The sequence below is a fragment of the Pseudopipra pipra genome, chromosome Z (assembly GCF_036250125.1).
Source record: "Pseudopipra pipra isolate bDixPip1 chromosome Z, bDixPip1.hap1, whole genome shotgun sequence".
NCBI classification, from domain to species: Eukaryota; Metazoa; Chordata; class Aves; order Passeriformes; family Pipridae; genus Pseudopipra; species Pseudopipra pipra.
The window spans coordinates 19,541,093-19,567,514 of record NC_087581.1 but is presented as its reverse complement, the minus strand read 5'-3'; the positions used below and the strand labels follow the sequence as shown (position 1 = coordinate 19,567,514).

The 26,422-nt window shown below is 37.8% G+C and overlaps 1 protein-coding gene across 14 annotated transcripts in view; it reads right to left on the bottom strand.

Annotated features, from left to right (window-relative positions):
* Positions 1-26,422, bottom strand: part of MAST4 (microtubule associated serine/threonine kinase family member 4) — a 301,580-nt gene that overhangs the window by 34,507 nt on the left and 240,651 nt on the right. For 10 of the 14 annotated variants that reach the window (XM_064641886.1, XM_064641885.1, XM_064641883.1 and 7 more), the window contains 8 exons: positions 24,146-24,166; positions 23,316-23,394; positions 17,467-17,624; positions 14,315-14,390; positions 13,432-13,641; positions 10,430-10,531; positions 5,703-5,835; positions 1,635-1,702 (listed from right to left, as the gene is read on the bottom strand). In XM_064641886.1, the coding sequence (XP_064497956.1) occupies positions 1,635-1,702; positions 5,703-5,835; positions 10,430-10,531; positions 13,432-13,641; positions 14,315-14,390; positions 17,467-17,624; positions 23,316-23,394; positions 24,146-24,166 (847 nt within the window). The remainder of the gene's footprint in view (positions 1-1,634; positions 1,703-5,702; positions 5,836-10,429; positions 10,532-13,431; positions 13,642-14,314; positions 14,391-17,466; positions 17,625-23,315; positions 23,395-24,145; positions 24,167-26,422) is intronic. The other 4 variants (XM_064641882.1, XM_064641884.1, XM_064641889.1 and 1 more) reach the window with 1 other exon arrangement.

Sequence of the window (26,422 nt, the reverse complement as noted above, 5' to 3'; positions counted from 1 at the left end):
GTTAGGGTAGAGTGTGATACAACTTAGAATAGACTGTGAAAAGAGACAAAATGAAAGAGAAAAATACAGAAGACAAAAATGCATTAATTCTACCTCTAGAGAGTCACTTTTACCTACTTGTCAGAACTTTTTAAAAATTGAGTTGTCCAGAGTATGGCAAAACCTTTTTTCTAGTTTTAATTTTTAATTAATCTTCAATATGTGTGAATTAGAATTGGGGTTCAGGGAGGAAAGATGAGGGCACAAGACTCCAAATTCAGCATTACAAATTGACAATATAGTTTTTGAATGTTTTCCAAACCTCCGAGAAGTTCCATGATCCCTATCCAAGCAGTTCGGTAATACTTAGAATTTGAAAGTAGAGCTGGTTGGAACATTTTCAATTAAGTGCTTGCTAAAGAAAATTCAGTGCAAGATCAGTGAATATGTTAATATAATGAACTACACAGGAGGTGACAGAGAGGACACTAAATTGTTTAGTCCACTTGCCTGTCAGTACAGGATTCTTCCGAATTGCATATTCAGTATGATTGTGAACAGTCTTGTGCTTGCAAGTTACGCTTCCTGTCACTTCCCACATACGTTTATTCCACAGCTACGCTTTCAGATACTTCCAAATATCCTGTATTTTTCATTATTAATTTCATTTCATCATCTCCCTTATTTACATTCCTTTATTACACTGCATTATCCTTCTTGTATTTCTTCAGCATTTGCACAACACAAACTTTACTATTTCAGTTTCTTAGCTAACACACCTTAGATTCTGTTAAGCACTTCAGCACTTCCTTTAAGCCTTCTAGTTATTCTGTCTGTCTTTTCTCCAGTTTGTCAGTATCCTTCCACCAAATACTGCTTGGGTGTAATACAGTATTTTAAATGCAAATGAACAAAAGCAGCAGAGTAAGAAACACCCTTTGTGTCAATTATGGAATTACGGCTTTATAAGTGGCATTTTGCCAGAATGTCAGAAATTATTCCAATATAATATGACATGTACCGGAGAACGATGTCTTTTCTGTTACATATCAGAACTACTTTAACAGATAACCCATGCCGGCTATCATTTGTAAATACATGTAAAGTACCACTAATTACCCACACATCTCCTCAAACAACACTTGCTTTCTCTATCCACTTGAACTAACTTTCTGAATCCAGACTATTTGCTAACTTACTCATTTCTTCCTTGTCTCTCCACTGGATCTGTTCAGAGTCTCTCACTTTGATCATTAGCTGCCTCTGTGAATGGACTGTTATAAAATTTCTTTAAAATTCTTTGTTTTATTAAACAGTTTACAAGTACTTCTAGAAGAAAAAGATATACATTGATTGAACAGAAACGAAGAAAGCACTGGTGGATTTTGTAGTAAAGCTATTGCCACATGGTTGACACTAAATTCATGGAAGCTAAAGACACTAAAATGTCCAGGAAAATAGGTAGAAAGTTTTGTTATAATTTTTGAAAGCCTTCTGCCTGCTGAGCATCATGGCATTAGTGTGAGGATTAACTAATGTTTATTCAATCTGTTTACATATACCAAGAGAAAATAAAACAGACAGGGTTGGGGGGAACACAACACATTTTCTTTGCTCACATTCAGCAACAGCAGCGACATAACAGGAAAGCTTACATTTACTGATTCATCCACTTCCAGAGTTTCTGCTGTCCCACTCTCACAATTAGCTAGCTGAGCTATTTCTGGAAAGAAAGATTAAAAATTTCATTTTAAACTACAGCAAATACAAAACTAGGTGAAGCACAGAAAACCTGAAAAGTGACACCCTTCTGAAACTAATTATAAAATGGCGTCCTCATGTAGTACTTGCCAAGTAATTTTCAGGGCACCTCCAAGCATAGATTAAAAAAAAATCCATCCAGAAAATTAAGACCTGCTATTCAGTGCCTATTTGAATTCTTCTATGAAGAATTCAAATGGCCATGAAGCAATGAAAAGCAATACTGTTTTCACTGCTGAGCTAGAGAATTCCAAGATTTGTGTGTAAACTGAGCATTAAGGGAAAGACAGCACTACTCTGCTAGAACTCCTGAGGATCTCAGCCCCAGAGGGGTTAACAGTAGGCACCCTCCTTCTTGGGCTCCTTTACAGTTAAAGCAAGAGCTTCTAGTTTAGACTAAAGATGGAATCCAAATATTTTTCATCTTCTACACAGAAATACTGATAGGCCTAGCAGAATAAGCTATTCTCTTAGAAGCTTATCATTTATAGAGTCATAATACAGACAGCTTCTCTGGGAAAGTACTATTCTGGGAGTCTACAACTTGACCAGATTATCCCTGCCATAGGCCAACCTATGCTGCAGAGCTCCTAAGCCAACCCTGTTCTTCAGGGGGGCAGTAACTAAGAATTCATTCGGGTAATAAAAGCTAAACAGGACAGCCAGTACCCAGAAGACCCCATATACCTACTTGAATTATATACATAGTTAATTATATACCCCCTACATAGCGAAAGATGCACATTTTATCACAACTATATGCTGGGAATCAGACAGATAAGACCACCTGAAATTTGTAAGGTCCATTTTTATCTCAGGACTGTTAACTGAATTTATGAATACAAAATATAACTGAATATTCACATAGATTATCTAAACTGGATTTTTCTATATATTTCTATATATATGATCGTTATAAGTTAAATGCTGCACAACACTTACTGCAATTTTTAAAAGCAAATTAACCACATAGACAATTTTCTGTTGGAACAGCTAAAGATCTAAAAGGAGTAGCTCTTATCTGTAATCACTATTGAAAACAAAATGTATGTAAAGTGTAAGAAACAGAAGAAATTAGAATGCCACTTCAAAAGTCAAGCAGATTTTTAAAGCCTGAAAGATGCTAAAAAAAATTCCAAAAATTAAGTCAATAAATGGTGAAAAATATCTCCACTGAGAACAAACAAATCTTAAAAAAAAAAAAAAAAATTATATAGGATGAACTGGGAGTGGATTTCCCTGGGAGAAGTCAGAGTTTTGTGAACATGGGGGTTTTAAAATAGAAGTGTTGATGAAACTAAAATTTTATTGTATGGGAGAGAACCAAGCAAGCTGGAATAATATATTTTGACAGCCTTCTCAACTGAAATTACTTCCATAAATAGCATATTAAAACGCTATCTTTTTAAACAAACTTTTGCAAAATAACCATTATCTGAAAAATCCATATTATTTGCAGGCAGTAGGTAGTAATGGGATGGAACCAAGAGCCAACTTTCAAAACAGGGAGCTATGGAACCATTTTGCAATGCCTGAAGAGATATTTAAAACTCATCTAAATACCATTAAACATCTGTCCTTTTTCTTTCATTGATTTAAACCATTTCTCAAGACTCATCATTCAAAACAGTAAAGATGGTAACTTAAAACACTTGGGGAAAAATTTCTCCCCAGGCAACTCTTCAGAAATGCAGCCACCACTCTCTAACTGCTGAATCTGTTGTGGTATTGCTTTCAGTACAGTATAAATTTATCTAACATTATCTCCAAATAATGCATGCATCATTTCACTCAAAGAAAGGACACTACAGCTATGGCAGCAAACAAAGGAGGTAAGTAGAGAAAGGTCTGAAGTAGGTTGCTTTTCTCTGCAGATGTCATTGCACAGTGATTTATACTGCTTATAAATATCACTTTTTTGGTAGCGTGGCAGGAAAGCATTAACACAAATCAGATGGCCTGAATTACTTGATCACAAATACACATATGTATTAATCTTTAAAATGACACACAAGTTAATTCTATTGCACAAATCTCCAACTGAATCAAAGATCAGCAATCCACACATCATACAGCTATCAGTATTTACTGACAAACCACATGGTCCATTTTTTCCCCTCAGAAAAAAAATAAAACAAACAACATTTCAATTATCCTGGAATGCTTTAAAGTTTATATTATATTAATACTTAGTTTATGAACTATAATTTTAAGGTGTGTCTTTGATGAAGTACACTCATGTAAAGTAGTCAGAGCAAGAGTACTCCTTACTTTTTTCCTATATCTCTCTCATAATAAACAGGTCAAAAAAAAATTAATTAAAATTTTATTAGCTTAGACTCATAGATTCTTAGATTCTTGACTCATACCGAGGAACACTTTAATCCAAGTGGCCAAGAAGAGTCAAGCAGAAAGGTAAGGTTCAAGTGGCAGAACCAGGGTCAATGATACAAAACCCTAAACACACACTCCAAATTACATCTTACATACTTGATCAGGGAAGAATTTATGAATCGTTGGTTTAGGACAGACCAGTAGCTCACCAAATCCAGAAGACACTTGCAGAGAATTAAGATACTCCCTGATCTTTTCCAGAAAAAAAGGGAAAACAATATTTATGTGTATTTTCCCAGTTTGTCTGGCTTCCTTGCTGCACTCCAAATCCAAGAAAAAAGCATCAAAGCTGTTAATCTGTATCTCAGATAAAAGACAGTACTAAATTTGGATAAGGAAGTTCTTCTGTGAAGATAGGAAGCAGATTAATAATAGACTTGATTTTCTTTAGGTCTGTTAATATAGCATGAATATCAGCTATAACAACGTCCAATTTAATTGAATTAGATCTAACCAAATTCCTGACAACACTGGCAGTACTGAACTTTACAAACTGCTTTAGTTCAGCAAAAAAGAGTTAAAAACACAATATGTGACACCTTTGATTTAACAACAGGAGATCATCCATCATAAGAACTAGCTAAGAAAAGTTTAGCACAGTTTTTTGCTATTACTCTGTGTTATCAAGTCCTCTCTTAGTCCTGCGTCACAACACAGAAGACAAGATAATTGGCACTAGCTAGACTCATTTTTGCATGATGGCATTTCTGCCAATTTCTTCCAAATTACAGAACTAGCACTGAACACAGTGAACCAATTTCTATTTGTCACCAGTGATAGACCATGCTCTCAGGATGGCAAAGAAGATAGTTTGACTAGGACAGAGAAGTAATTTTAATTTTTTCAACGCTGTCCTTAAAATAATCATAAAATAGCTTGGGTTGGAAAGAACCTTAAAGATCATCTCTGCCATGGACAGGGACACCTTCCACTAGACCAGGTTGCTGAGAACCCCATCCAGCCTGGCCTTGAATACATCCAGGGATGGAGCACCCACCAATTCCTTGGGCAACCTGTTCCAGTATCTCACCACTCTCACAGTGAAGAAAAATTTTGCAATGACAATACCTCCACTGGAACCCAAGTTCTCCTTACAAAAGTTTTCAACATGTACACATAAGTTACCTGGAAAAATAAATGGAATGGAAGATAGTTTTCTCACAGACTTAAAGATGCAGAAGCCTGGGGCCACTGAAAAGCAAACAGCTCAGCCCAGGTTTTTTCCTTTATACCTGTGGTTAGATAACATTTGATAACCATCAAACTATCCCAGTAAATTTCAGCTAGAGTTGAAATAAGAAAGTTGCATTGTCAGGCTGGAAAAAGATGACCAGTATCATTGACACAATACAGTTGTGAATGATATTCAAATGGAAAAATCCTATACACAACAGGTGGCCTTTTTAACGCCTTTGAGCTTGGGAGAGTACTGTGAGGGTTAGCAAATGCTTGTTCTGCTACCATCTTAACTTTACCCTTTTCAGGCACACACAGATTATCAGAATGATAAATCACATGGAGAAGGAAGAATCTAGGAACTTACAAGCTCTACCAGGAGATACACTTACCTTCCAGAGGATCTTTATTTAAGCCCAGCTGGCTAATAATATACCGAGGGATGTCTGTTTTAATGCCCTGACCCTCTTTAGCATGGCCTTCAGCTGCTTCCAAAAGATAGTAGAACTCTTCAGGATCAAATTCCTAGAAGAAAAATAATCACCTTCATTTTCTCTGTTGAAATTGAATTCTTAGAGCCTAACTAAAACATCCTTTGCGTCTTCTACTGGACATATTTGACATTTCCCTATTAAAAACAATACCTCTTTATTCTATTATTAGTAGTTTATTAATCTATTCTGATTTTTCTGTATCATAACATACTGTAAGCAATGAAATTCCATACCATTACTTCAGAGCCTTACTTTATAGGAATAGTAGGCCTTCAAAACTTCACATAATACTGAGTGAAATGACCTATAATCAGCAACAATAACATTTCAAATAGAGAAGACTACCTCCCTGCATCTGGTTGCCTACAAAAATACACTACAGAAACAAACTGTAAATATATTGTACTACAATTTTTACTTCTAAATGAAATTTGAAGTATTTTGAATCAATATATATGCACTGTGTTTTATGGAAAATACAATTAAATAAATCGATAGACAAAACTGTTAAGTTGATAAAAAAATATTTGAACTTCATTGATCCAATTGTTCCACATCTAGAAATGAAACATTTTCCTTTGGGAACTAACTATATTGTAACTCTCTTTTATAACATACCTAAAAAGGCAAACCTAAACAAGCAACAAAAAGGAACAAAAAAATAGAAATTCAAAACTGCCTATTCCCAAGTTCCTTGGAAATACTTTAATTTTACTACCTTTATAGATTATAAAAATAAGAATGCATTTAAAGGAGCAAGAAAGTTTATTAAAAGGTTTGTCAGATTTTTTTTTTTAGTAGAATTTCTCTCTCTACCAGCATGAATTCCTACCAAAACATCTCTTCAGGGCTGTTGCATTCTTCAAGATGTTTCTATAAAGAGGTGCCATGTGTAACAGTGTCAAAACATGATGAGTCATGAAACACTGATGTAACAAAACAGACTTTTTCCTCGAGTAAGTTCATCTCTGTCACAAATACCTGTGGAAGCCAGGCAGACTGCTGATCTAGCTTCCCCAACTCTTGTTTTGTAGCCTAACATAACCCCACGTGGTTTTAGTCTACATGCTGAATCACAAAGCTCCTGTCCTAGATTCTCAGGCTACTCAGGACATGGAAACTCAACATCCCAACCCAGAAATGGCTTTGAGAAATTAGGTATCATGCTTCATTTTGAAAGCATCAAAGCAGGTGCAGCTAACAGCATGTCTGAAATAAAGTATCTGTGGAATTTTCAGTTTTATAGAAACAATCTTAAGTTTTACATTTATCATGAAACAATTTTCATAATCTACAGCCTACTGCCAAGGATTTACCATGAACCCATTAAGTGCCAAAACTGTCTTATTTAACTTAAAAGCCTCAGGATGCTGCTAAATTGCCTAAAAATCTGAACAGATAACTAAGTGGTACATGCTGTTTCAGTCTTACTCTCCTCATCTGACTTGCCAAGCCCAGCTGATTCTCTTACATGTTACTCCCTGGCACTGAAGAACCCAACAACGTGGTTGTATGCCAAGATATCTATTTACTTTCATCATGGAAACATCATCTCTTGACCTGCTGCAGTGGCAGATATACAGCTTCTCCTCCACTTACTAGCAAGACAAGGCAATTTCAAAACAGGTAGTTTTAATCTTATGAGAGTGGGGGGGGTGTGTATGTGTATGCGCACGTATCTATCTAAACACATTCATCTAGGTATATACATACACAGGTGTGAATAATGAGAAGCAACAAATTTTCTGATCCTTACCTCCAACTATTTAATTTTCCATGTACAAATAGAGAAAAATCTTTCAATATTTGCCAGCAGCTCTTGCCACACATGAAACTGTAAAATCTTTATTCATATGATTATCAGGTAAATTAAAATAGGAATTCACATGCCATGAACACCTGAGCCAAGACCACCATCAGAAAACTGACAGCTTTACTGCATATCTGAAACTTCTTATGAATAAAAAGCCAGATTTATTTTCTATAACTTTATGAACTTTCTTACAGAGGCTGCAGTTTTTCATACCTAGTATCTATTTCAGACAGATATTCTAAAATATTAGCCAGTATTATTCAAAAGTTCCCAGAGGGACACTACAGACTTTGTTCCTGTAAGTTCACACAATTCCAGTCTTGTTTATGGAGTAGGTTTAACACCCTCTTGCACGAGAAACATATTATTTTGTGACAGTATGCCTAAATTTATTCAATCTGCCTGTATCTGTAGGAACATATGGTGCGGGGTTTTTACATTCCAGTATAAATCTCCTGAACATCCTGTCTGAATTGAGAACACTTGGAGCAAGCTGTGCTGGTTTTCCCTGCCATTGCTGCTCTGAAACTCTAAACTCTGAGACACAGTCACCTCTGGTCTTTGCAGCACAGTCCTTCAACTCACTTCAGGAGACCCAGTAAAAGGAGGGACACAGTATGCACAACTTGCATACTGCATATGCACTCTACTTGAAGGATAAGGCAGAGCAAGTAGCCTAGGATAAAATCCCAGTCGCAGAAACTGGGAACTAAGTGAATGGAGGTTTGGACTAGATCCCTATAAAACTCAGCACTTAGGGAGAATGAAGCAATGGGCAAATAGGCCACCAGGAGAGAACCACAGAATCACCAAGGCTGGAAGAGACCTACAAGATTATCCAGTCCAACCATCCTCCCAACATCACTTTAACCCCTAAACCACTAAACCATCACCCAGCGCCAGATACAGATGCCCCTTTTGAACACCTCCAGGGACGGTGACTCCACCACCTCCCTGGGCAACTTATTCCAATGCCTAACCACCCTAACGGTGAAAATTTTTTTTCTAATATCTAATCTGAATCTCCCTGGTCTCAAGCTTAAGGCCATTTCCTCTTGTCCTCCCACTGCAGGCAGAGAGCTGTCCCCCACCTCACCACAACCTCCTTACAGGTGGTTGTAGAGAGTGCTGAGGTCCCCACTGAGCCTCCTCTTCTTGAATTAAACAACCCCAGCTCCCTCCGCTGTTCCTCATGAGACACATTTTCTAGACCCTCCACAAGCCTCATTGCCCTTCTCTGGGCATACTCCAGCACTTCAATTAGAAAGCTAATGAAGAATGATGGTGCTGAGGGCAGGGGTTAGTGGGAGAAAGCCCACTTTGGAAGAGAAGGATATTAAGCATCATTAACAAGTGTTGGTCTGTCAGCCTTCCGGATGTGTTTAAGGGCATTTCTGGATGTGTGATAATAGAGAAGGATGCAGACCAGAGGGGAAAAAGTAGGGAAAAAAAACATCATATGAGAAATTGGGTTATGTGGATAAAGGCTACATGAACCCTGTGACTAGAGCAGGGAACATCACACTAGACATGGAATAAACTCTTCAGGGCTCAGGAAGAAGGAGTAAAACAAGTTTGGATACAGTGGCAGAGGCAGGACATGCTACGGTGTTCTCCTCTCTAAAACCTGCCTTTTTGTTTTGTTTTTAAACTTCTCTTTCATGCTGATTCAGAGCACATATCTTATTTTAGACTGCTCCTGAACTGCAAATCATGAACAAAATGCAACTGGGAATACTGAGACATGATGTTTCCAAAACAAAACAGACAGCTCTCAAAATGCCCATAGCTGAACGAGCCAGGTTGTGGATTAACTGTGCCACAGATGAAGGGACACAGTACAGAGCCAAAATCAGGTTGGAAAGACTTACTAGCTCAGATCCAGTGCCATAAAAATGCAGTTATGACAATTTCAGGCATAACTTGAGTCTAGCAGCAGGTTAGTGGCTCCCACATAAGCCTTGCCTGCCTCAAACAGCTGTACACAGCATCAACACTGTGATCTTGGTATTGGCAGGCAGAGAGGCTCAAAGTCAGCTTGGGCTGCCTGCCAGGCCTGTTGGACTCAGGTTGGCTATTACATGGTATTTGGGTGTCTGCACCATCCTCCTGAATACATTGTGTTCTGTGAGCGTTTATTAGTTCCACTGAACAACTGAAGCACACTGGCTCTGTGCGCGGGAGCAACTTCCCGCACCTGAGCCATCCCAGCTCCTGCAGCATGGACAAGAAAAGCAGAGACACACCCACACAGCTCACACAAATTAATGCAGTCTGACAACATTGGTGCTATGCTCATGCATAAGTAAGTAAAGTCTTCTGCTCCTTCTGGTCCCCAGTATAATGTCAACTACCCATATACGCAGGCAGCCTAAACCCTCTGCTGTTATTTTCCCCAGATCAAGTACAGCAGAGCTGACTTCAAGCTGCTTACAGCTCTGGCAGCTGCTAAGTGAAACAAAATTATGAAACTGGTAAGAACAATGGGAAGAACACCAATTACAATTCAGGAACAGTCTTCCCAAGAAATAACGAATTCTAACAAACCAACAGAAAAACCTGACTGGTTCTGAACAGCAGCTTCCTTAGCTGATGAAAAGGGTTCTATACCATAGTACCTGCAATAGCAAGGAAGCAAACAAAACTGCAGCAAAGTCCTGAAATAAAAGTGAAAGGGATCCTACCAACAATGAAGTCCTACCTCACTGTTTGACATGTTCCAAAAAACGTTTTTAAAGGGCCTTGAATACTAAACCAGAAATTTCCTACACTACCAAGTGAAAAGCTCTACTCATAATAAGCATGACCTTACCAAGCATTCCAGTAAGCGAGCAGGACGAGCAATAACTATCAGGATTTTTCGAACAAGCTGTTTAATAAATGCCATTTCTCCACTCTCTGATCGCTCTTGGGCCTAAAAGATAAAAATAAAGTGATATTAAACAAAATCACATTCTGTGCACTGCAGGAAAGTATGTATGATATTTGGGACACCTCTGAGGGTTTGAAGCATGTACTTGATACAAACAGCACCTCAATTTCAAGATGCCAGCAGAGATAACAAGGATCTGAGCCACACTAACTTTAAAGTAACCCCATTTCTACAATTCTAACACTGTAACAACAAAATAAAAGTACCTATAATGGACATATACCTGCAGGTTTTTTTGCCTGTTTCTTAAGCTTACATGGTATTATTACCAGTTTTGCAAAAAAGACAAAATTCAATACAACACAGATCCCTACATGTAGGTTGTGCCTCAATTTGTTAATAATTTTAGGATTAAATGAAAACTAACCTAAATAATATTAAAAGATACAAGCAACATTCATGCCAAATTGTTACTGATTTCCCATAGTCAGTTGTCATAGTGAAATGACAATTACATATATGTGAACACATAAAAACTACACTTGCAGAGAGGTTCAATATAGAGGTACATGCAGACAGGAAGACAATGAAAAACTGAGTTCTACAAAGATTACCACAAATGGGGGAAAATGCTATAAAAGAATACAGTCAGAAAAAATACGTCTAGAAGGCTTGATAATATCTGCACAATGGTCTGAGCTGAATTTCAAATTTCTTTAAACACTTTGCTCTAAGAACAAATTATGTAATTTAAGAATGCCAATGAATGCAAGGAAACAGTATAAACATATTAATAGCCCTTGCCTCAAATATCAAAGCACTTCTTTGTTCTGAACAGTAGAAGCCACAGACTTAAATTTCTGATCATCTCTTGCTTATTCAAAACCACAAAGAGAACTAAAAAACTGACACTTAAAAAATAATTAATATGGACAAATAAGTACTTTTCATATAACACATTTTATTTTTTATTTAAAAACAGGAAGCTATAAATACTGCTCTTAAGGTAAGTACCACAATTTTAAAAACCATCAAATATCTGAGATGAATTAATTCGTAGAGTTTAAAAAAGGAAAAAAGAAAAAGGCACAAATGCTATCTAGCACTCTGCAATAGATTTCAAAAGAACCTTGACTGGATAGAAGCATAACTCAGAACATTACCAACTAAGTCCAATAAAACTCTTTTGTAAACAAAAGACTTGCCTATTTTAACCACTAGCAAAATGTAAAGCACGTCTGTAAAGTTTTGTGAACAGTTAAGTGCATAAGTGAACAAAACTTTCAATACATATTACATTTAAGACGGATGGAGCAGGAAAACATTCAGGTCCACTTGACCTTGCCCTTAGAATTATAAAAATGCTGGCTGAACCAAGCTGCTCAAACCTCAAGGGAGTCTTCCCCTGGTTATGCTCAAGTAGCTGCAGGAAATGCAACTTTCTACTGATCATTGCAGCTGAGAACTAACAACAAATAAACAGCATGAATCCATAGCACAACTAATTGCCCAGAACCAAGTCATGCAAAGAAAAAGTTTTTGTACTGTCGGATTATGCCATTAACAAGTATGCAGTGGACTCAAAGGTCTGAATATTTTAAGGTATAATGTCTTTGCAGGAACAGGAAACTTTTTCATAATGCAGAATTAGCATCACAGAACATGACAAAATGAGTGTTTCGGTAATTTTTTTTAATAATGCACTGCTTTATATGCAGATTGAAGAATAATTTGCTGGAGCTTTTTTTTTAATGGGTTTTGGGGGAGGTGTTAATGAGTGAACATATACACTAAACTTCACTAAACATGTAGCCATTTTAAAGGCTATATTGTTAACAATTATAACAGTGGTTCAATGAATCTTAGCTTAGACATGCTTCCTTGTATTTTGACATTATCAACTGGCCAATTATGCCTACAATTTGGTATCATAAAAGTATGATCGTTTCACAAGAAGGTCACTGGTTCAAACCCTCCTCTTGACTAGCAAGCAACCTCTATGTACTTTTAATGTTTAAAAAAACAGGGTTTCAATAATCCAGAAATAAATCACTGATGTCTTAAGTTTTGAATTGCTGTATGAAGAGAAAAAGTTTAAAATACACCAGTTGCAGAAATCCTATTTACTCAGTAGAAGTTAACAAAAAAGCAGCACAGGAAAGAAAACAAAACCAAACCAAAACCTTTAGCAACTGCTTTTGCATTTTAAAGAAAACAGAAAACATAAATGAAGATGGGCACTGCATCTTAACATATCAGTTGGAAAATTTCAAGTTAATATCAAATCTGCTGGTCTATCAGATTAACTTTGGTTTATAATGTACTATCAGGTCCCACACAAACAAATGAGTATACTACATGCCTCACTCACTGTTTTAAAAACTGTATTAATAAACTGCAGCGACTTATGTCAAAGTGTATTTGTTAAATTTCAAGTTCTTCTTAATTCATTTAGCTGGTCATTCTATGAAAGTTTCAACACTTTAAGAAATCACATTATTTCTGTTAACAAACAGTTCAATTACGAAAGGAATGTTAGAAATAATAAATAATTAATTAACTTCTTGCTAATGAAAAGCTAGGGGTTGCTGACTGCTTTTTCAACACAGCAGGCAATCAGCAGGGTTGATAAAAAGCACAGTGTCTATGTTTCCTCATTTATTTACAGTAAATGGAATAGCAAGCATTCTCCTTTGGGGCTTATGCACACACCTCTGTAAGCAATTTCTAACTTGCCGTGTTGTTGTTTCTGAAATCTTTACAACCCATCTATTTCAGCTTATCATTTCTGTAGTGGTTATTACATAGACTAAGAGATATGAATACAACTTTGACAACTACTTGAGTGAACAGTTATGATTCATGACACCATTCAAGACAACTCTAAGGAAAACAGATTTAACCCATTTTTCAAGCAAACGTAACAGTCTCATGGCTCATACCTCCTGTAGCAATTTGTCTAATTTCTGCTGTAATTCAATGAAGTATCGTGATGTGATGAGGCCCTGGTGAGATTTATCCAAACAATCTCGAGCCAGTTCTGTGATCTGATGGTGGGTAAAACTGAGAACTCCATCTGCCAGGGGAAGGATGTTCTCCGGAGAATAATTTGTTATAATGTCCTGAAGCTTCTCTTCCATCTGAGCTGTGGCCTATAGACAAGTAGTTATGCAATACATTAAATCAGCTTTACAAGAAACTAACAGCCTAAAAGCTTATTTCTAGAACATTTCTGTACTGCCTAAGAATTTACCTAGCTGGAATGCATGAAATGACTGATGCCAAAAAACCAACTAATCTTGTGATGATCACTAAAGAGAACCAAAGGAGCACCCGTAACTGTGAAGAGAGAAGGAGGGAGGGAGGGAAGGAGAGAGGGAGGGAGGGAGGAAGAACTCGTGCAGTCTCCTTTGTTCTGTTAAAACTGCAGATACTACAGATGAGAATATCCTCCTTGCTTTCATAAAGGTTGTTCCACAAAAATATTATACTGGGCAGTTTGAATGAACAACTGACTAATTAAAAGCACCACAGGCTCACAGATCCTGCCAAATGTGTCTGCAGGTTCCTAGATGTCTGCAGGTTTTACAGAACCAACTGTCTGGTTCCCACAGAACTGCCAATGCTTAAAAAAAAACCCTCAAAGATATTCTTATTATTAAAAAGTAATCCCATACAACTTCATTCATATCTGAAACTCTGAGACGAGTGAGTTGTTCACACTTCAGATTGTTGCTCAATTGCTCTGAAAATCCTGACAAATCTCTCTTCGTATTTATAGGAAGAAATACAAAGAAATTTCTTCCTTTTTTACACACACATTACCTTTGGGAACCTTTCTTTGTAGACATGGTTCATCATAATTATTTCATTGTCACAGCAAGCAGGAGAACGTCCAGGGCTGCAAGTAAAGCAAATTATCCCTTTACACTTGTCTCAGCATGAACTTTAGTACTGTTATTATATTTTTATATGATTTATTTGCAACAGAAAACACAAGCTTTACTGGAAAGGTCCATTCTCTCATCAGTGTACATTTGGTTCCTTTCTCCTATTTCTGTCGAAATCCTCACAATTATTTAATATACTTAACATCTAACTGCTAACTATGTTATTTTTAGTTGGTACATACATTTCAAGACAGAATCAGTTTTGCAACACCTCTGAACATCATCTTTTCCTCAGAAGGGCAGCAGAGATGTATTTAACTGTTAGTTATGGTTATACCTGCTTAGATACAATCAAAACAGCATGATCTTACCAAGAATTCTAGCAGCTACAAGAGACAAAGTCAGCAATGGGTTTGTTTGGGTTTCATTTGTTTTTTTAAACAGATAATTAAAAAAAATAAAATCAAAACAATCTATTTTCAGTCTGACTAGCAGATAAAGGCAGTAACTTCCTACAAATAATATCATACATATGCATGAGTCCATCAAAGCCAGGGCATTGTGCCTGGATACAAAGCACAAGACTTTGACGAAAAGAATCCATAAAAGATACCCATCAATTTGGCTAAACTACAAAACTACTTTTTGCTAACATGAGCCTCACTGTCCATTACAAAGCCCTCTAAAAAAATCTCAATCTAAATTTCCTGTGTTGGTGACACTGGCCCAAGCAGTCTGACCTAAAAGATGTGGAGCAGAAAGAAGACTCAACACAGGGGGCAATCCCCTAGTAGTGATTTTATCATAATACATTCATAGGGGTTTCTTGCATTAGCAGAAGAATTAAAATTTTTGGGAAAGAGGAACCTCAATCCATCCCACTTCTACTAGTTTGATACCACAGCCAGCAAGAGACACCCAGAGCCTACAGGGAGATCACAGGTTAGCAGGAGAGCACTTGAACAGCAGCACAAGGAAATCCAGCCACTTCAAGCATTAAGTCAGCAGTATGTTCATCAAGGCTCAACTTAAGTACCTCTATGCAAACGCAGAGAGCGTGGGGAATAAAGAAGAGGCATTAGAAATGCACACATGCCTGTAGGGCTATGGTCTTACTGGCATCACGGAGATGTGGTGAAATGGCTCCTATAACTGGCCTGTTGGAATGGAAGGATATAAGTTCTTTAGGAAGGACAAGCATGGGAGATGAGGAGGGGATGTCACTCTCTAAGTCAGTAACTAGTTGGAGTGCATGGAGCTCTGCCTATGGACAAATGAGCTGAATGAGAGCTCATGACAACACAGCAGGGCAGAAGCCATCCAGGAGGTTCCTGGAAGGTGTTGCTGTTAACTTCTCCAAGTGATGTAGAGGTCAATGAGGATAGGTGCTATGCTGGACCTCATTTTCACCAACAAAGTGGGGCTGGTGGAGAATGTGAAGCTCAAGTGCAGCCTGGGCTGCCATGACCATGAAATGGTGCAGTTTGCAATCCTTAGGGCAGCAAGGAGGGCACACAGAAAGCTCTGGCCTTCAGGAGAAGACCAGAGGCTTTGGCCTCTTCAGGGCTTTAGTTGTTACAGTACCATGGAATAAAGACTTGGAGGGAAGAGTAGCCCAAGAGAGCTGGATGATATTCAACGGTCACCTCCTCTGAGGTTAGGAGTGATGCATCCCAATAAAGAGGAAGTCAGGCAGAAATACCAGGAGGTCTGTCTGGATGAACACAGAACTCCCAGACAAATTCTAACACAAAAAGGAAACTTACAAAGGGTGGAAGCAAGGATTGGTAGCCTGGGAGTAATACAGGAAGAATGTCTGAGCAGCCAGGAATCGGGTTAGGAAAGGGATGCCATCCAGAGGGACCTTGATAGGCTTGAGCACTGGGCCCACGTAAACCTCATGAAGTTCAACAAAGCCAAGTGCAAGGTACTGCACCTGGATTGGGACAATCACAAACCTGGATACAGGCTGGGCACAGAATGGACTGAGAGTAGCCATGAAGAGAAGGACTCAGGGGTGTTGGTGGGTAAAAAGTTACAAACAACCTGGCAATGTGCACTCGCACCCCAGAAAGCCAATTGCGTGAAGTAGTGGGACCAGAATGTCAAGGGAGGTGATTCTCCCCCTTTATTCTGCTCTCCTGAGACCCCACCTGGAGTTTTGTGTCCAGCTCTGAGGTCCTCAGCACAGGAAAAAGACAGACCTGCTGGAGCAAGTCCAGAGCAGGGCCACAGAGATGATCAGGGGGATGGAACACCTATCCTATGATGACAGGCCAGAAGAGTTGGGGTTGTTCATCCTGGAGAACAGAAGACTTTGGGGAAACCTTACAGCAGCCTTCCAGTACCTACAAGGTACTCTAGGGGGTACAAGGGGGCCTATAAGAAAGAAGGAGAGGATTTTTACAAGGTCATGTAGTGAGAGGACAAAGGGTAATAGCTGCAAACTGAGGGCAGGCTTAGATTAAATATTAGGAAGAAATTCTTTACTGTGAGGGTGGTGATATACTGTAACCCAGAGAAGCTGTGGATACCCCATCTCTGGGAGTGTTCAGGGCCAGACTGGATGGGGCTTTGAGAAACCTGGTCTAGTGGAAGGTGTCCCTGCACATGGCAGGGGGGTTGGAACAAGATGATCTTTAATGTTCCTTCCAACTTAAATCATTCTGTGATTCTATAACTGGCTCTGGCTTTCTAGAAGGTCTAAAATTAACACTAAACTTTGTCTCAAGATAATCACGATGGTGAGTCCTTTTACTAATATGGACAATCTGTTACAGATGTTCACAGACAAATCCACTGAGGACAGCATAGGTACATAAATTCAGAAAGGGAATGCTACAATCAGATGATTAATGACTAGGTCATCAAGACAGTGTCTGTAGGTTAGTTGCCCTCACATTAAGACCTGTTTTAACACTATTTACCACTGAAGTAAGTCATGATCAAAAGTAGAGTAAGTATTTAAAAGGACTAATCTGAATTCAGCCCCAGTTACAAACTTCTGTAAGTAAACACCTCCAACGTATGATGCTCCATAATTTGTGGATTTAGATCCAACTCCTATTTGCAGATACACAAACTCACCTGAGACTTCGGGACCGAGGGCGCATTGCAGTGGTCCTGCACCTGTTATCACTGGCAATGCTCTCAGTGGTACAGAAATGTTTAGACAAAAAATGTAGTTCATCAGGTGTCGGTTGGTATGGTAACTGATGTAGTTTCTCTTGGGATGAGCAGGATGACTACAAGAGCAGAACAGAACACAAGCTTCTATTAGAGTGAAAAAAAACCACATTTTGAAGACCACATTTGGTGCTTATAAAGTCATATTATCTAAAAACTATAGTTACTGTTTCTCATGCCTAACTACTAATTTAAAGAAGAAAATAAGTAATTAGCCTCAAACTCACGAACTAAATATAAAGTATTAAAAAAAACCAAAACTCTAGTCCCAGAAGAAAGAGACATTCCACTTCAAAAGTTTAAATTTCCTAAGGCAAAGGTGACATCTGATGTCAGTAACAACCAACAAAAGATAAGAACAGTTAAAATGGAGTCTGCTGAAATTTAGTTATTGGAATAGTATAAGTACGATAACTGTAGAGTACAACTTACTGTCACAATGCCAATTGTAAATCTTCACAATAAAGGTATGTCATTAACCATATTTAAGGCATTACTAATGCTTTTAAAAATAAAATTAAATACAGTATAAATTCTTGCTGAAAAAACTCATATGTTAATCTTTTCTAAAAACCTGTACATTGAAAAATGACAGAACTTAATAAATTTATCAAGACAGGATATATGGCTGACAAAAAGTGAAAGCCATCCACTCAGTAAAAAACTGGATGATACAGAGAGGTATGAAATTGGAAGTGGTACCACAATAACTACCCTTGCAAGATTTCATGTATACAGCTGCTTTGCATGAGCAGTGCAGATCATCATACTATTATATTTTACTGTCTTTTATGCACTCTGGCTAGCTCCCTGAGCCATGCTAGATGCTTGGAGGGTAGAACTTTGAAATTTCTTCTATGAGCCTGGATCTGATACTCTTGTAAAGAACACGAACATAGTTCAAGACATTACAAGCAGCTTTGTTAATGTGGACTGACAAATGTAGACAAGAGAAATGCTCTACTGTTTCTGGTATCAAAACTAGTTTCCAAGATGGCTGATTCTCAAATATTTTTGTATGACTGCACAAAGCTGTCTTGTACCATGCAGACATTCCTTTTATTTTACCTGCAGTAGGGAAGAAGATTAAAAACTTGGACATCTTTCTGGAGCTCTTCAGTCTCCAGCTGATTTTTCAAGAAAATTAACTTCTTCTGTGTATCAATTTTCATGTGCAGATTACTCCTTATCTGATTTCTCATACTGAACACCAAGGCCCCTGCCTGGGTACTCTTTTATTGGAACCAAACACAGCATGAGTTTCTTTGTTGTATCATTTCTAGTGAGGGAAATCAATAACTTTCGTACTGTACAAATACTGCCCTACACTGCTACAGTTAGTAGGTAATATCCAGGCTGGTAAGCACAGAGACTATGAGGTCTTTTTAATCTCCTGGCAACTTGCGCGGTAAAGGTTGAATATATCCTAATTCTTAGAAGCTCAAGAAAAGTGTTCTTATCACACTAGATCTCATTAAATCATCCCTTAAAAGCAAAAAAAGAAGAAAATCCACTGGTGGAAAAGGTTAAGCAGGACATGGGAATGTTTCACTGCATCAGAACAAGCTGAACTTAGCAAGATTGTGTTACCTCACTTTGCCGCGGGCTAAAAAGCATGCACATCAAGAATTTACCACAGTTCGGATGACAGGGAGTAACTTGTCAAGTTACAGTAACTCATGCATGGAATTCTACCTTCACACATTACCATGCATCATTCAGTACACACCATGGGTAAGTTTTTTCTTATCTCACACTATAGCAGCTTGTTGCAGTTAACCTCACAGCATAATTCCTACAGCCACGCTCTATAAGATCAAAAATACTCTAGCACAGGGAAATTTCCCAATAAAAAACATCACAGATGGCTACTTCTATAAAATCATTCTCTAACTCTTCGGTTTCAAGGGATTCTGGGAAGATCAGTAGGAAAATAACTCATATCACACCTTCTCTCAAAAAAGGTATCACAGAGTTTAGATCCAACAGGATTGAAGTGAGAATCTTCCTAATGCTAACCACTCTCAGTTGTATCAGGACCATCAAAGGCATAAAGGGCATTTTCTTGGTGATCTGAATTCTGATCACAGTACAAATCCAAATTCTCACAGCAAAATTCTTTAGAAAATGAGCTGTCCTGGCATTCTAGAATGTCTGCTCCAAAAATCACACAAGACTTAAAATATTTTTAATATGTACAACCACAGTGCATTATGGAAATGCAAACTGTTCTTCCAACAAAGAACTGCATTTTGCAGCCAATACCAGCTAAAGCCACCCCAAAGTCTCTTTTTCTACCTCCTTTTCCTCATCCCAATAAGCTTCCAAGAGTATAATCTCCTGGCAAAGATATGCAACTGTGTATTCTTTCAATTTATCAGTTTTATAGACTTGCTCTTCTAGAAGACCCAATCATCTCAACTGTATCTCATAACTAGCATGATCTGATCCAACTTTGCTGGAATATAACACACTACAAGCTTTTTTCAATTGAATAATTTAGCAGAAGATATTTTAATTTCCACTTTGTTGTAAGAACTGCTATATGTGGTACTTGCACCACTTCTAAACCCACAATTATCCATTAAGTGGGTAATTGCATCAATCTCTTCACTTTCAATATTAAAAAAAGATAAACAGGCTAACAAGAAATAGTGAGCTACACTCACCTAAGCATAACTGTGGTAACTACGGACACTTCAGCCCTGCTTTGACTTTCAGTTGCTTGTAAAGAACGAAGTTCTGCTCTACTGTGATGTGTAAAAACTGTTTCTGCTCTCTGGCTGATACATGTCTAGATGAATGTGAATTTTATTTATATACCACTGAAACAGGAGTGTTCTGTATGTACCCTCAGGTTGTTGTATGAACTGATCTCTCATTGCCTCTAAGAATTAGTAATAATGTGGAGGAGGCTGCACAGTGCTAGCTCTTCCAGATTCTGAAAAAGTATATGAAACCAATTAGACGGGTGCACTTCTAGTTTTGATTTCATGATTCACATATATCATCCAGTCGGTAAAAGAAGAAAGTGAAAAACATCTCTACTAAGAAGTGAAGAAATAGTGATTAGATTTAGAATTCAAAGGTTGTCCCAGTGCTTTTGCAGGGTTCATAAGCATCAGAGGATTCTAGGGCAAAACAAAACAAAAAACTAACCATGAGATACTGTAGATAACACAGTTATGCACAACACATTACAGCCTAAGAACCACTCAAGACCCCCAAAGCCTTCTGATCCATTTCCAGAAAGGTCTGGAAGAATGGACTGCACACGGTAATAATTTACATAGAAAGCAAGAAACCTGCCTTCAGGGTGGGGAAAGCTTGTCTATAAAAAGGTACCCCCCTCCCAAGCCCAAGGACACCCCCAGAACCCCAGACATCCCATCAGCTTGACTGATGCTGAAATCAGGACTGGTGATATCTTTCACTTTCTTTTTTCCCATCTTTCTTTTTCACCATACCCCTTTATCCAAAACCCACTGCCATGTGCTTGTACAGTAGGTCAGGACTAATATACCAATTTCCACACCAAGTGCGTAATTTACTAATAAAACTTTGAGTTTTTGTGAACCGTCAGACTTTTCTCATTTCTTTTGACCCAGAGCATCTACAAGTCTTGGGTGTTCCTTTCCCCTTAAGGGTGCGACATCACAGACACATATGACATGAATCTCTACTGCTGTTTTCTTTAATAAAATTCATATGTATTTATTGGAAAACATTATTTTCACAAGTCAGAAAATGTTTGTTCAGTGCTATGGAAGACATCTATTTAATATTTAATTTTATCTATTTAATCTATTCAATACACTATCTTTAGTCAAGAAAAATCGTGGGATAAGTCAAGAAAGGTATATTACAGAAGATATTTAAGTCCATAAACGACAGTGCTATACTTTTTTGTAAGAAATGCAAATACCATGTAAAATTGCTTCACATTCCAGGATGACTACAGTATCTAGTAAACTTAAGTACATGAATTAGAATTACCATTTTAAAATTGAAGATGACAAAGGAAAAGCTATGAATATGGACAGAAAATTAAAACTGTGTTTTGGTTTGTGACACAGCTTTTAATTTCATTTCTAGTACAAGTCTGTTTCTTATAACAACAGTGATGTTTCTATGGCTATTAGTTTTATCTGATATAACCTCCTTTACAATATATTTTAGGTGAAGAACGCAGCACATTTGATCTAGTCCCCGTGACAGGTGTACAAATATGCCCTATGGAAAAGTGGTTAAGGAATTAATGTGAAACCAAGGAATTTACTTGGCAAAAGCAAGAACTACCCACAAAGGAAAGCACATGTCAAAAATCAGTGCTGCTGAGGAAAAGTTCTTGAGATACAAGAAATGGTTCAGTTTAGTTTAAGATAGATAGAATTGTCTTCCCAGAAGTCTTCGTGGAGAAAAATATAATAACAGAGACTGAGGGGAGACCTCATTGCAGTCTACAACTTCCTCATGAGGGGAGGGATGGGCATTGATTTCTTCTCTGTGATGACCAATGAGGGGATCCCAAGGGAATAGCCTGGAGTTGTGTCAGGGGAGGTTTAGGTTGGATATTAGAAAGAGGTTCTTCACCCAGAGGGTGGTTGGCACTGGAACAGGCTTCCCAGGGAAGCGGTTACAACACCAAGCCTGACAGAGTTCAAGAAGTGTTTGGACAATGTTCTCAAGCACATGGTGTGACTCCTGGGGTGTGGCCAGGAGTTGGACCTGATTATCCTGGTGAGTCCCTTCCAACTCAGAATATTCTGTGATTCTGTGATAACATAAAATGATCACGTTTCATCATTGTATAGAATGTTTAACACAACTGTTTCACAAGAGAAACAGACCAAACCATGGGAAGAGAAAGCCTACTTTATTGTAAAAGAAACAGCCTAAAAAAAGATCCGGAATCACCTGTTCAGTAGTAATATGTATCATTCATAAAACATAAAAAACAAGGCTAAATATATAAAACATTGAAGAGTCACAGTTGGATCTACACAGTCCAAGCCTTTTACTGCAGAAGATGGTACGTAACTGTCAAAATGTCAACTATTTGCTATTTCTGAAGAAGGCTTCCTCCACAACTCTATCGCCCCAGTCTTTCAGGTGTGACTATGACAACAAACAGCTTAGTTCCAGGTTGTAACATGGAATACAACGTCCAGGTTGTATTCCTCTCCAGAACAGAGATGAACAAGACGTACAGACTGATACTTCTCCCACGGCCCAGCTCCTAAGTACTGAAGCAGGATATCACGCACTCCTGTGGCACGTATCACAAGTCAAATTGTACATGTATGGCAGTGGGACTGACAGAAAATCACATCGAAACAATTGCTCTAACTGGCAAAAATTAATAAGTTAGACTTATCCCATTATGTGTACTTCATCCCATCTTAAGACATCAGTCTAACCCAGGATGGATGAATCATGTTATGGAGTAGTTTTTTTTTATCAAGGCAGCCTCACTTAAGACTTGATACCTACCATACGGTTAAAACAAGGCAGATCGAAAGGGGGCAGTTAAACATTACTCACTGCCAGAAAGTATCTCTAAGCAAAGCATACATTGCCTAAAGTTTTCTCCTATTTCAGTGAAGTAAAGCAGTTTCATATCACATATTAATTCCAAGTCTATCAACCATAACAAAACCTACATTGTCTTCTTCTAAGAGAAGCATACTATATTTGAGAAGCTGAAGCACGCAGGAGAAATCTACCAGCACAGCAAAGTGGATACTTACAGAAACTGTTGAGCTGGGTGTATTTGTACCATAGCCAGAAGAAGGGAGGGAAGCCAAAGACCAGCGGCGACCATCAGTCCTGTTATGAAACTGAGGTTAGTCAAACGAACACTGCAGTACCCCTAACACAGAAACATCTGTGGAAGTATTACTGTGCAAAACTGCATTCCAAAATCATGATGCAAACAGGGTTTTTATAAACAGTACACTTTCACAAGGGACCACAATAAACAAGCATTTACCAAGGATGACTTAGACTTACAGATTATTTTTTAGTGTGTTTTTCAAATTAAAATTCTATCGAGATGAAAAAACCACAAAGTGAATGAACAGCTCCACAGAGTTGGGGTCTAACTAATATACACAGAAATGGACCACAAGGAGTTTACAACTCTTTAGGTCCATCAGATGAAAATTAATAAGCAAATTAAAAATCTTATGAACAAATGCAAACTATAACGCTTTGAACCACAGATAGCCATCACAGTCTGCTTGAAATACATGGGTAGGGTGTTCTTAAGTGGCATCAGTACAGGATACCAGCAAACCAGCAGGCTAATGTCAAATAGCTGTAAAGAATGATTATGTAAAACTAAACTTGTTAAATGTTAATACGTAAATCAGGAAAAAAAATTCTGCAGCAAAAAATCATGCTCACTCAGAACAAAAAAATAAAATACATATAAAAAATTATAACCAAAACCAATTTATGTTTTCACTGCCTGAGGTGAGCTACACAACAGACAACACGGAACTTGAACATTCAAAGTCGCAAACCAAATAAACAACTATGGGAGCCATGTTTGGATCTTTGAGAAAGTAACAATTACCTGTCATTTCGATGCCCATGACTGGAGTACAATTGTATCAAATATGTTAAAAAAAGGCAAAAGAATACGTAAATTTTCAACTTAAGTTTTTACTAACATGAAACATAAGTTTTTATTAACAAACAGTATGACTGGAAAAGAGAATCAAAGATCTGTTTTACAGCTAGTACAAAGATGATTTTCAAGTCTGATTTACACAAAAAGAGTGTAATTTTGAAGAACTGAAGTCATGTCAAATCAGGAATCTTAAACCTCTTGATGCAGCTTCCCTTCCTTAAAAAACTTTCTAAAAAACCTCCTTGCTTCTTTCCAATCTAAGGTGTTATTTCTTACTACCATTTATCCATCCACAGACTACAATCAAAGCTCTGGGACTTTGAATACATGAAGTGTGAGAAAAGAATCTACACTGCATTATTAGTATTAAAATATGAAGAGCATATGTGCTAGAGGGACTACTGACTGTATCAAATACTGAACTCTGAAAAAAAAACTTCCTCCACTTCCATAATTTCATTTTTAATTCAATAATTCTTCTCCCTTCTTTCTTTCACCCAGATATATAGGACAATTCCAGATGAGTAAATGATTCCAAAAGTAGTTTTCTCTTCATTTGGTTTAGCTAAAGCTGTTCACAGTTAAAACAAGAATTTAGAGATTATTTAAAAATGGGTGAGACATATCTATTCGGCAGCTGGGAGAGAGAAAGTACTTCCTTACTTAGTAACTCACAGTGAACAAGAGGTTCCTGCATCACACAGAAAGGCCACAAGAGTGGGAATGGGATATCACAGAAAGTTATCTGGGAAACAAAGGTAAGAGAGCAGGAGTCATCCATAAGGGATGATGAGGAAGAAAGGGGAGCAAGCCTGCACAGCATTTTCAGCTGGACTCTGATACTTGACTTGTCTCTGCCCTAGAGTACAGTACTACTCATTTTCCCGCAGCTCTAGAAAGCAGAATTTGTCACCTACCCATGGGTTTGTGGATGCCAGACTCGTACGTACCAGCAGAAACAGTGGCCCAGGAATAGCACAGGCTATTCCTGGGCACGCATGACTCGACCAGATATGGCCAGAGAAAGGTGACCCTACTGTTTGTTGCCAAAGTCCTGGGGAAGGCTGCCTTGAGCTCTGCATGGCAGAGGCTGGCAGCATGGCTGAGGACCACCTCCCTGATGCAGCCCCCTTTGCTGTGGCAGTGTAGCATGGCCAGCAGCTAATGAGAAGCAGCTACACTGGGAAGATACTTCCCAGGGGGCTTCCAAACCATTTCCTTTTCCTCCCTCTCCCTTTCTCACACTTCCTCATCTATTTGGTATCCCCACTGACTGGTTGCAGTGGATGGAAAAGGAATATCCACACACCTACACCACTTTGTCCCTGCTCCTTCAACGTGCTGTATCTCACACACACACACACAGGTTTGTTCTTCCCTTCCTTTGTATCTTCATTAAATTTATAAAATACAATAAAAAAGGCAGGAAGTCAGAAAACTGAAAACTGCTCTCATTAACCACAGGCCATTTTACAACAAAAATGCATCCTATCACAGGTTATGAAAAACAACAACAACACCACAAATAACAAATTCTTAAGAAAACATTAAAGCTGTTTTAAACTTCAGTGTCATCAAACATTTTTACTATAAACATAGAACAAAATCATTTCCTATAGAAAATTGCTCCAAATATGTTTCTTGAATCCCAACGAAATAGTGAAATATTTTGAAATCAAAGAAACTACTCGTGTTACCATTTCTTCAGTTAAAGAATTTATTTAGAGTTCATTACAGGGCTCTAAAAAGGTTAAAATCCAAATGAAACACTGGTAAACATTTTTTTTCCCCATGCTGAATTTTAAGGTTTGCAAAAACATAATGTTTTAAACTTTCTGTTGATTATGGGTGGGAAAGGAAAACTACTTCCTGGCTGCTGTATTTCTAAGCAACGCTCCATCTTCCACATCTGCTTTTTCCATTATAAGCTATTTCTGGATTTAATGAATCTTTCTAAAAATATGCTTACAAACAAATGAGTTCTATGATGAGACAGTATCTCTGACAAAAGAAAAGCTATCAAGAGAAAGTAGATTCAAAAAAACTCCCTCAACTTTCTTAAGGTGTTGATTAAAAAAGTAGCATCGCAAGCTATTAAAAAGATTGACACTACTACTGTCACTGATAACTTGGATTCAGATGAAAGAAATACATGAATTTTCACCCCTTTGGAGCTTTTTTTTTTTAAAAAAAAAAAGTTAAACCATTTCCTTGCACTTA